General features: G+C 42.5%; 1 protein-coding gene across 1 annotated transcript; it reads left to right on the forward strand.

Annotated features, from left to right (window-relative positions):
• Nucleotides 1-272: 272 nt before the first annotated feature.
• Nucleotides 273-11,786, forward strand: mul1b (mitochondrial E3 ubiquitin protein ligase 1b). The gene is made up of 4 exons (XM_041207183.1): nucleotides 273-404; nucleotides 838-925; nucleotides 6,350-6,470; nucleotides 7,571-11,786. The coding sequence occupies exons 1-4, from the start codon at nucleotides 294-296 to the stop codon at nucleotides 8,298-8,300; spliced, it is 1,050 nt and encodes a 349-aa protein (XP_041063117.1). The 5' UTR covers nucleotides 273-293; the 3' UTR covers nucleotides 8,301-11,786.
• The last annotated feature ends 468 nt before the right edge of the window (nucleotides 11,787-12,254 follow it).

Consider the following 12,254-nt stretch of genomic DNA (forward strand, 5'->3'; position numbering starts at 1 on the left):
GGGGTTATCACTAGGCCGGGGGCGGGGTTATCACTAGGCCGGGGGCGGGGTTATCACTGGGCCGGGGGCGGGGTTATCACTAGGCCGGGGGCGGGGTTATCACTGGGCCGGGGCTGGGTTATCACTAGGCCGGGGGCGGGGTTATCACTGGGCCGGGGGCGGGGTTATCTCTAGGCCGGGGGCGGGGTTATCACTGGGCCGGGGGCGGGGTTATCACTGGGCCGGGGGCGGGGTTATCACTGGGCCGGGGGCGGGGTTATCACTGGGCCGGGGGGCGGGGCCAGCGGGCCGCCATGGATGGCGCCGGGAAGCCGCTGTGGGTGGCGGCGGCCGCGGGCTCGGCCCTCACCGCCTTCTGCTACTCGGTTTACCGCCGCAAGCGGACCGCCGCCCGCACCCTGCAGGTGAGCCGCGGGCCCGGGGGCTCGCCGCTTCTCCCGGTCACGGCTGTGGCCTCCCTCCCGGGGCCGGGTGTCCCCTCGGGCCCTGAGGCTGTGGGGAGGCAGCGCCCTGAGGGCCGGCACCGGGCCGACGGGCCGAGTGGTCTGGGCGGGAGGGGCACAGGATTGGAGTTAGACTGCCGGCTGCCCTTGTGTGGGCAGCGCCTGGAAGTGGCTCAATGTTAGATCAGGATTTTACTGCCAGCCTGTTATTGGGAATATTTAGCTCTTGTCACTTTGTACAGGTTAACCTCAATATAGTTTGTATTCACCAATTGTCTATTGTCTATTCACACTACAAAGCTGGCAGTCTTTAATGTTGAAGCAGAGTGGCTTAATCCATTGGCAGACCTGAAGCTGTATTTACATTCTGGATGTACCTTTACATTTTTTTTAGGAAACTGCAACATTTCCTTTAGATCAAAATCTCAAGAACATTCTGTTAAATGCACCAGGAAAATGCCTCCCTTATGCTGCGATTGAAGGTAGGTGCTCACCGTTAATGCATTTGAATCATTGAAGGGTAAGGACTGCATCATAGTGGCAGAACGTAAGTTGATTGCAATTCTTACAAAGGTGTGGTGCTGTACTTCTCGATGCGCACTGAATAAAGCTGTTTTACAATGCAGTAGTGAAAGAGTAAGGAGGGAGGCCAGTTCGCCTGATATCGGTTGTTAGGGAAAGTGCTGAAAGCTATAGAATTATTGGAAAGTTTACAGCATAGAAAGAGCCCATCATGTCTGCACTGGGCGAGAAACAAGCCACTCAACCTAATCCCACTTTTCAGCGTTTGTTTCGTAGCTCTGTAGGTACCACACTTAAGGTGCATATCCAGACATCTTTTCGAAGAAAGGTTTCTGCCTCGACTGTGCTTTCAGGTAGTAAGTTCAAGGCCCCCATCCCCCCCCCAATCCTCTGCGTGAAAGTTTTCTTCATCTCCCCTCTAATCTTCTTACCAAACACTTGAAATCTATGCCCTCTAGTCACTGACCTCTCTGCTAAAGTAAATAGGTCCTTCCCATCCAGTCTATCCAGACCCCTCACCATTTTGTACATCCCAATCAAATCTCCCCTCAGCCTCCTCTGTTCTAAGGAGAACAATCACAGCCTATCCAATCTTTCCTCATAGCTGCAATTTGCCAGTCCTGGTAACATCCCTGTAAATCTCCTCTGTACCCTCTCGAATGCAATTACATTCTTTGTGTAACAAGGTGACCAGAACTGCACACAGTGCCTCAAGCTGTGGCCTAACTAATGTTTTATACAGTTCCAGCACAACTTCCCTATGCCTTGGCTAATAAATGCAAGGAGTCCATATGCCTTAACCACCTGATCAAGCTGTCCTGCTACCTTAAGGCAGTCTTAACAATGCACTTAGAAAATCATAGTGCGATCAGAGTCAACATGGTTTTACAAAAGGTGAATCGTGTTTGTCAAATTTATTAAAGTTTTTTTTCAAAAATAACTAGTAAGATAGGTAGAGGAAAACCATTAGATGTAAGGATGCCTGGATTTCCCAAAGGGATTTGATAAGGTGATTATCAAAAGGTTAATAGGCAAGATTAGGGCTCATGGAGTTATTAGCATGGATAGAGGATTGGTCATTGGGCAGGATTCAGAGTGGATATAAACAGGATCAAGTTGGCAGGCTGTGACTACTGGAGTGCTACAGGGATCAGGGATCAATGCTGAGACCTCATATTTACAGTCTACGTTAATGACTTGGATATATTAATATATATAATTATATATTAATCTATGTTAATGAATTGGAGTGAGTAATGTATCTGTTTGCTGATGATACAAAGTTAGATGGAAAAATAAGCTGTGGGGAGGACACAGAGGCTCAAAGAGATGTAAACAGGTTAGATGAGTGGGCCACAATATGTTAGAGTATAATGTGGGGAAGTGTGAAGTTATTCACTTTGGTTGTAAGAATAGAAAAAGCAGAATATTTTTTAAAAGGTGAAAACTTGCAAATGTTGATGTTCAAAGAGCCTTGGATGTGCTTGTACAAGGAATGCAGAAAGTTAGCATGCAGGTGCAGCAAGCAGTTAGGAAGGCAAATGGCATGTTGGCCTTTATTGCAGAGGGACTGGAGTACACGAATAAAGAATCTTGCTACAGTTGTACAGGATTTTGATGAGACCACATCTGGAGTACTCAGTGCAGTTTCAGTCTCCATAATTAAGGAAGGATATACTTGCATTGGAGGCGGTACAGAAAAGGTTCACTAGATTAGTCCCTGAATGTGAAAATTGACCTATGATGAGAAGCAGAGTAAATTTGATCTATGTTCTCTGGAGTTTAGAAGAATGAGATTGCCTGGCAAATGTGATTGTACTATTTTATCCCATTATTCTTCTATAATTTTAAAATGCTTGGAACTTCTTGCTTCATTTCAAGACACCAGGATTATATCTCATCGCTTTCGCATTTGCTGCCTTTGTCAAAAAAAATCTTGGGCTTATTCAGTGCAGCATCAGAGCTGAGAGAAGAATGGCAAGGTAACTCCCAATAGGTTGCACTTGAGTAAACTTTCCAAAAGCATCGTTGTAGCTTTGCTTTCTTCTGTTAGGTAATGGACATGTCACCTATCGATTCCATAGAAAATGTTGAATTAAAGGGGAGCTATGTAGGAATATTACATGGAGCTGTTGCAAACTGCACTATACAGCCTGAAAGGGTGGTTGAAGCAGTTTCCATAGTAGTTTTCACAGAATTAAATATACACTTGAAAAGGAAAAAGCAAAAGCAGGGCTATGGATAAGGGTTGAGGATGTGGAACTAATTGGGTAGCTCGTTCAAAGAGCTGACACGTGTATGATAGGCCAAATGGTCACCTTTTCTGCTGCACAATTTTATTTTTATCTTGCATTGTAATTGCCACACAGAAACAGGCCATTCGGCCCAACTTATCCATGCTGATGTTTATGTTCCACATAACCTTCCTCCCACCTTTCCTCCTCTAACTGCATCAACATATCCTTCTGTTCCCTTATGAACATACAAATTGGAACAGGTGTAGGTCACTCATCCCCTCAAGCCTACTCCACCATTCAGTAAGACTATGGCTGATCTGAGTGTAACCTCAACTCCACACTCCTACCTACCCCCTTGCTTATCAAGAATGTATCTACCTCTGCCTTAAAAATATTCAAGGACTTTGCTTCTACTGTCTTTTGTGGAAGAAAGTTCCAAACACACTCAACCCTCGGAGGGGAAAAAAAAAATCTCATCTGTCTTAAATGTCTTTAAATAGTGACCCCTAGATCTAGATTCTCCCTCAAGAGGAAACAACCTCCCCACATCCACTCTGTTAAGACCCCTTAGGATCTTATGTTTCAATCAAGTCGCCTCTTACTCTTCTAAACTCCAGTGGCTGCAAGCCTAACATGTCCAACCTTTCTTCATAAGACAACCCTCCCGTTCTTGGTATTAGTTTAGTAAACATTCTCTGAAATGCTTCCAACACATTTATATCCTTCTTTAAATAAGGAGACCAGTACTGTACACAATACTCCAGATGTGGTCTCACCAGTGCCCTATACAACTGAACATAACCTCCCTACTTTTGTAATCAAATCCTCTCACAATAAATGATAACATTCTATTAGTTTTCCTAATTGCTTTCTGTACCTGCATAGTAACCTTTTGCGATTCATCCATTAGGACACCCAGATCCCTCTGCATCTCAGAGGTCTGCAATCTCTCACCATTTAGATAATCTTTTCTATTCTTCCTGCCAAAATGGACAATTTCACATTTTCCTGCATGATACTCCATTTCCCAGATCTTTGCCCACTCACTTAGCCTATCTATATCCCTTTGTAACCCCCTGAAGTCCTCTTCACAACCTATCTTAGTCTCATCAGCAAATTTAACAACCATACCTTTGGTCCATTCATCCAGTCACTTCCATAAATTGTAAAAAGTCGAGGCCCCAGCGCTGATCCCTGTGGCACACCACTCGTCACATCTACCAATCAGAAAAAAAACAATTTATGCCTGCCCTCTGTTTCTCCCTCATGTCTATCCAGCTTCCCCATTAATGCATCTATACCATTCACCTCAAGCACTCCCTGCCATGGCGAGTTCCACATTCTCACCATTTTCTGGGTAAAGAAATTTTCTCTGAATTCTCAATTTGGATTTATTAGTGACAATCTTGTACCAATGGCTCACAGGTGGAAACATCTTCTCTATGCCAACCCTATCAAATGGATCATCTTACAAAGCTCTATCAGGTCACCCCTCGGGCTTCTTTTTGGAGAAAAGACCCCCAGCCGTCCCGATACTGTTCAACCTTTCCTGATGACTATGTTCTTTCGGTTCCCATGTCCTTTTTTTTTTGTAATATGGAGACAGAGCTGTTCACAGTACTCCCAAGTGTGGGCTAACCAATTCTATGAAGGAAACAGTGTTAAAGGAAAATAATCTTAAGTTTTGTGCTCCATCTACTGGTTATCTGCTGTCAACGTTGTTCATGCTATGATTCAAATTCTGGCAGTGATAGGATTGATTCGCTCAGCATGTAGGTTACTGTTGTTAGCTTTGCTTTGCTAATAAAATTCCCAGGTACCAGGCCACTTGGAAACATTAATGTGGAGGTTCTTGTCTTTTCAGACGCTGATTATGCTAATATGTTTCTATTGAAGGCTAAACTCGGACTGTTGGGAGTTGAACCTATCATAAAAAAGTACGCAAGAGGCCATTCGGCACATTGTGCCTGTGCTGGCTCTTTGAAAGACCAGTGGTGTTTAGTCCTATATACCTGTTCTTTGCCTGTAACCATTTAAGTTCCTCAAGCTCAAATACATCCCCATCTCCAACTCCCTTTTTAAAATTATTTATGGAATCAATTTCCATCAGCTTTTGAAGTAGAGTATTCCAGATGTTGATAACTGAGTGAAACAATTCTCCTGATCTCCCCTTTAGATATTATGCTAATGATTTTAAATCTATGAACTCTGGTATTGGCCCATTCAACAGAGGGAACAATTCTAAGGTAACAAGTGAAACTATTTATATCAGCTATTCAGTCCTGTTCCTATACTTTGTTAATTGAAGTAATATCTTTGATTGCAATTTAAAAGGATATTGGCTGAAACAGCACAGGCTAAGATTTTGCAGTTGGTGGCAAAGGAAGAGTACTTGCCATCCACCTCTCTGACAGTTACTCACAAAAATTTAACCAGCTTTAGAGCAGAGACTTGCAGTTATCCAGTTTCTGGTCCAGTATGGCATCCTGTATAGGGGACCTGGGTGTTTTTGTGAGTAGGATAATAAACAGCAAGGCTCTTCAACCAATCAAATTGAAAAATCCTTGCTGAGATGCACAGAGTCTAAACCAGGAAGTCTAAATCAGGAAATATAAATTGGAATTAAATATTGACAAGAAAGCAAAATAAAATTCGGAAATACAAGTAAGATTAATGGAGATAAATAAGATGTAAACAAAAAAAGCTTTTTAAAAAAAATCTTAAATTTGCAACTTTAATTTGCTTAGGGAATGAGACACCACACTTGTCAAATAATCTTTCAGGCTCAGAGAGGTTGCTCAATATTTGTCACTTAACATGCTGTTAATATTTCTCTCTCACCTGAATGCATTAGCCTTTTTTAGGCTGTCTTTAGTGGGCAGCTGTCCCATGTTTATGCCATTCCAGTGAGTTCATTGTGACGTTTGCCAGTGAGAGCTGTAGCAGACTAAGACAGCAACTTCTGATTTCCATATTTAATTGTGTGTGCGTGTGTTTGCACGCGTGTATAGGCACCAGAAGTTGCAGCCTGATTTACCCAGTAATAATGGTAAGCACTTGCACCCTCACCTATTATTGTAAAAACCAAGCAGTAATATTTGTGCAGCTAAATGGCAAATGTAATTAAAGATGCTTTTTATTCTTCAGGCGTGGTTAACCCTGTCAAAGAAACTCTCAATAGCCAGTTTGTGGATGGTTGCAAAGGAGTTATACAACGACTTGTTTTACAGGAGCATAAAATGGTGTGGAATCGAACTACCCACATCTGGTAAGTTTGTAATCTACAAAGAAGATTCATAATGTCAGCCAAAAGAGGCAGCAAGCTGAATTGTTTCTTTCTAAACAGGTGCTCTCTGACCTGCTGAGTATTGCCAGCATTTTCTGTTTTTATTTCAGATCTCTTAACATCCATAGTATTTTGCTTTTTCATATCATTTAAATGTGCTCTGGTACTTGGAAGTTCTATAGTCACAGTATTTAAACCATGATCTGGAAGTTTGCCCTTGTACAAGTGGAATGTTTTATCTCGTGCTGTCAGTCAGGTAAGCTCAGCATCCTGGTGGGAAAGGGGTGCTAGGGGTCATCAGCCTCTCGGGAGGTGGGGTTGAGGAAGGAGCAGGGGCTGCTGGCCTCTCGGTGTGGATGTGTTGACAGGGTCGCTGACCCCTCAGGTGGAGGACAGGGGCAGTCAGCCTCTCAGGGAGGCCAGGGTTGGGGGCTGCCTTCCTCACCCATTTAATTACCTCCTTAGAAACTCTTCCAGTCCCGGAAATAACAGCAGAAGATTCCATTTAATGGAATGCAATACCCGCAGCCAGCTTGGTGGAATTTGTGTTAATGGACTAATTTTGCCCCATAGTTCGCTGTTCAGTAGAAGTAAATACTGGCCCTACTGTGAACTGAATTAATCAGTTATTGTTAATGCTCGACCTGCAGAAAGTCTCTTCCATCGTTCTGGAATACTTGCCATGATAAGTACATTGCAGAAAGTGTCCCTGTACATCCCTCAGTAACTCTCTTGTGAAGAGCAAGGGAGGTCTGCACCCCTGGCCTTTTACCTCTCTTCAGGCTGTTCCAGAAAACTTGGCTCACTAGCACCCTGTATTTGCCATTAAGCCATATAAGAGGCCCAAGGGGAACGGAAAACCCTGTATGGGCTTCCTTGCCTGTAAAGCATTCTAGAGAAACGTGACACAGAACTTAACGGTGGAATCAGCATTTTCTTCTTGAAATAAATTGGGACAACATTGAATAAAAAGTTTTGTGGGCTAACTGCAAGTTAGACTTGCACCATGCACAGTAATACTACACAAGCGAGAGGTGCTGCTTGGAGTCCTTTATCTGTAGATTTCACTTTGCTTTCAACAGGAATGACTGTGAAAAGATTATTCATCAAAGGACTAATACTGTACCCTTTGACCTTGTGCCTACTGATCGCAACCCTGGCTTATCAGTTAGGGTGATAAAGCCCTTAGAATCATCTGAACTAAACCTTGAAACTGTGTATGAAAAGTTTCACCCTGCAGTACAAACTTTTACTGATATAATTGGTCATTACATCAGTGGCGAACGGCCAAAAGGAATCAAAGAGACTGAAGAAATGCTGAGAGATAAGGACATAATAACTGGGGTTGGAGAACTTGTATTGGACAGTAACTTTATTAAGCTACAGCCTCCAAAACAAGGCCTTCAGTACTACCTAAGTCGACTGGACTTTGAGTCTCTAGTTCGAAAGCAGGAGTCCAAGGTAAAGCTGTGGAAGATCCTGACTATGGTATTCGGAATTACAACTTGTGCAACCTTATTTTTCATATTACGACGACAGTATAAACGCTACAAAATGGAACAAGAACAGTCCATGCTGCAGAAAGAAATGTTGGCAGTGAAGAAGCAACGTTTGCAGGAGCTTGACCTAACGGAGGACGAGGTCCCACAAAATGCATGTGCCATTTGTCTGACCAGGGACAGGTCCTGTGTGTTTCTGGAGTGTGGACATGTCTGCTCGTGTGCTGATTGTTATGAGGCCTTGCCTGTTCCTAAGAATTGTCCCATTTGTAGAAATAACATCTCCAGAATAGTCCCATTGTACAATAGTTAAATATTTACATTTTTTACAGCTCTTTCTATAACGAAAAAGCTTGTCATAGGAAATTGTACTGCGGATAGAGGATAAAAACAAGTACATGGGGGGGGGGGAAATGTAGGAATGTATATGTTTAGTAAAGTTAGTAACTAATTTCTTTTTGGCTTTTTCCTTCTACGTTTTTCATCTCCGGTGGTGGATTATCCTACGTTTGCTGAAATGCATTTATGCCCATTCTTGCATAATTAACATTTAAATCTCTTGCCTGCATTCTGTGAGAGTATAAGAAATAGGAGCAGGAATAGGCCATTCAGCCCCTCGAGCCTACTCTGCTATTCAGTAAGATCATGGGTGACCTGATTGTGGCCTTAACTCCACTTTCCAGTCTGCTCGCCCCCCCTTGTTGGTCAAAAATCCGTCTAACTCAGAATTGAATAAATTCAATGACCCAGCCTTCACTACTCACTGGGGGAAGAAAATCAAAAGACTAACAATCCTCTGAGACAAGAAGTTCCTCCTCATCTCCACCTTAAATGGGAGACCCCTTAGTTTGAAGCTGTCCCCGCTGTAGGTTCCCCACAATGGAAAATATTCTCTCAGCATCTACACTGTCAACCCCCTCAGAATCTTTTATGTTTCAATAAGATCACCTCTCATTCTTCTAAACGCCCAAGTTTGGGCTTACCTGCTCGATATCTCCTCAAGACGAATTCCTTATCCTAGGAACCAGCCTAGTTAACCTTCTTTGACTGGTTCCAAAACAGGTACAATGTTCCTCCAGTAAGGTGACCAACACTGTACACCGTACTCTCGGTGTGGTCTCATCAGTGCCATGTATAGTTGCAGCAAGAATTTCCTACTTTTTTTTATATTCCATTCCCCTTGCAATAAAGACCAACTTCCATTTCCCTTCCCAGTTACTTGCTGTACCTGACTTTTTCATGATTCATGTACAAGGACACCCAGATCCCTGAGTACTGCAGCATTTTGCAGTCATTCTCTCTTTAAATAATATTCTTCCTGCCAAAGTGAACAATCTCACATTTTCCCACATTATACTCCATTGCTAAATTTTTACTCACTTTGAAGACTCTTTGTATCCTCCTCACAACTTGCTTTCCTACCTACCTTCATAACATCAGAAAATTTGGCTACAGTACAGCCAGTCCCTTCATCCAAGTCATTAAAATAGATTGTAAATAGTTGAGGTCCCAGCACTAATCCCTGTAGCACTCCACTAGTTAGTTTGCCAACATGAAAATGATTTATTCGCCTGTTTCCTGTTGCCATGCTAATATACACCACAAACACATGGGGGAGGATTCTTCCCTCGTCAGACAGGCTCAGCACGGGGGGCTCGTGATTGAGGCCGGACCGCTATTTCACACTGGCGGGCCAATTAAGGCCTGCCCAGCGTGAAGTGCGAGCTGCAGCGCAGCCTGGTGGGGAGGAGGAGGAGGGCGAGTGTGAACTTTGTGCATGTGTGCCAGAAAAGCTCCCTGAGGCACACACCTGCCTCGGGGAGATGTACCGTTTAAACATCAAAAATAAAGATTTTTAAAATGTTATGAAAAATGTCCCCTCATGTGACTGTCAGAAATTAAATCTAAAAATTATTTTGATTTGATGTTGGAAACCTCACCCTACGCGTGGATGAGGTTTCCTAAAAAATGCAAAGGCCGCTTGGCCTTTTCTCCTGCCCATCAATTGTAAGGTTGGATGGACAGCAAAAGATTTCTTTCAGTTACCTTCTCGATGGCCTTAAAAGTCCTTTTAATTTTCGGTGGGTGTGCTGCTGACTCCAGTGCACACCCGCCGACTGAAATATCGCACGAGTGTGCGATGACATTGGGCTGCTCGCCTGAGGTCATCGCGTGTTTTATGCTCGGTCAGGTCGGGCGCATGTCCACCCAATGAGCTAAAAGTTCTCCCCATAAGCTCTTATCTTGTGTAGTAACCTTTTATATGGCACCTTTAATTAATCTTGTTTTGTTACATATTACCAGGCCCAAAATATCCTAGCTCCTGTTAGGTTCCAGAACATATTGCTCTAAGGAATTGTCCTGAATATTCTCTGTGAACACATCTCCAGACTACCTTCTATCAATTTGATTTGTCCAATCTAGATGAAGATTAAATTCTGCCATGATTATGTCAGTACCTTCCTTGTAAGCCCCCATCATTTATTGATGTGTACTCTGTCCTCCTGTGTAACTACTGTTAGGGGACCTGTAAACTACCTCCACCAGTGATTTCTTTCCTTTGCTATTTCTTATCTCTGCTCCAACTGATTCTCCATCTTGATATTTTGAACCAAGATGATTTATCACTATTTTGCTGATTTCAAGATGTATTAACAGAGTTGCCCTGCCTCTTTTTCCTTTCTCCCTGTCCTTCTGAAATATCAAGTACTCTTGAATATTCAGATCCCAACCTTGGTCACCTTGCAACCACATATCTGTAATAGCTATCATATCCTACTATATTTATACTTGTGCTATCAATTCATCCTTGTTATGAATGTTGGAAGCATTCAGATAAAGAGCCTTTAATTCTGTCTTTTTACTGTTTTGCCTACTCTGACTTTATTTGCTGGGGCACTGTTATGTTTGTTCTGTCCCTTGTCACCATTATCCATATCGCTACCCTGCACTATTGCCTTGTCCTTTCTCTTTAACTTTCCAAATCTCCGTGCATGTGAAAGACCCCCATTATTTAATTTAAAGTCCTTTCTACAACCTTGGTTATACAGCACTCTTCCCACCACAGTTCAGGTGAAGGCAATCCCAGTAGTACAACTCTCTCTTTCCCCAGTATGATGCCGGTGCCCCATGAGTTGAAACCCATTTCTCCGATGCCATTCTTTGAGCTGTGCATTTAACTCAGGCTTGCACTTTTAAAGTAGGCTTTTTAAGTGAAATTATGTTATCTATGACACAGTCTCATGATGTAATTTGTGAAATGCCCTAATTCGCAGTGTTTTGTCCAAAAATGAGAGGAGGATCTGGGAAGGGCGATTTGCATTTGTACCTTTGGAAGCCAGGTATCTCATTCTGATCGCAGGTTAAACACTTTTTTTTATCCAGAATCTATTTTAAAAAGAGAATCATCAAGATGGGCTTAGCAATTGATGTTACTGCACTACTAGCATTTCAATGAATTAGTTTCTGAATTAGTGTCAGCAGCATCTGTAACAATTGCTGGTAATTTTGCTGAATATACTTGCTGATTAATCTGCTTTAGTATGAACCAGACTGTTGTACAATAATGGGTTAATCTACTGAAGTTACATAAAGTACTCAAACTTGTGTATTATGCATTTTGCCTGCAGTTTTGATACATTATCCTGATCTTATTAAAGGAGGCAGCATTGCTAATGTTAGCTTGTAGCAGAAATTCAAAGCGGTCTATTTTTAATAATGCACTTTACTGTGTTTGTTTATGGTACCTTGCCTTTCCTTCATGTACTATGTATGATAAAGTTGATTCATTTTGACACAACATGCATTCAGTATTTTTCTGAGTTCTGATCATTTTTAGACTGGATTGTATTTATTAGAAATATGAAAAAATGCAAGGCAACTTTAAGATACATTGGCAAAATGCTCTGCTTTTGGACCAGCAGATCCCATGGCATCATTTTGAAGAAGTGCAGGGGTGTTATCCATGGTGTCCTGATCAATATTCATCCCTCGGTCAACATCACAAAAAAAATTACCTGGTCATTGTCAAACTGATGTCTGTAGGAATTTGCTGTGTGCAAATTTGCTGCTATATTTCCTGTATTACAAGAGTGATTACACATCAAAAGCACTTTATTGGCTGGAAGCTGCTTTGAGACATCTGGCAGTCGCGAAAAGTGCTGTATAAATGCAAGTTTGTCATTTGTGTGTCCAAAGCTCTCAGACCAGCAGGTGTGGTTATAAATAGCTCTAACATGCACTTAATTGGGGGGCTTTTATGAAGGTA

The sequence above is a fragment of the Carcharodon carcharias genome, chromosome 15, assembly GCF_017639515.1.
Source record: "Carcharodon carcharias isolate sCarCar2 chromosome 15, sCarCar2.pri, whole genome shotgun sequence".
NCBI classification, from domain to species: Eukaryota; Metazoa; Chordata; class Chondrichthyes; order Lamniformes; family Lamnidae; genus Carcharodon; species Carcharodon carcharias.

Excerpts from the sequence above, each read along its gene's own strand:
- mul1b (XM_041207183.1), top strand. The coding sequence starts at position 294 with ATGGATGGCGCCGGGAAGCCGCTGTGGGTGGCGGCGGCCGCGGGCTCG. Across the intron at positions 405-837 it reads CCGCCGCCCGCACCCTGCAG|GAAACTGCAACATTTCCTTT; the intron begins GTGAGCCGCGGG and ends CATTTTTTTTAG. Across the intron at positions 6,471-7,570 it reads AATCGAACTACCCACATCTG|GAATGACTGTGAAAAGATTA; the intron begins GTAAGTTTGTAA and ends TGCTTTCAACAG.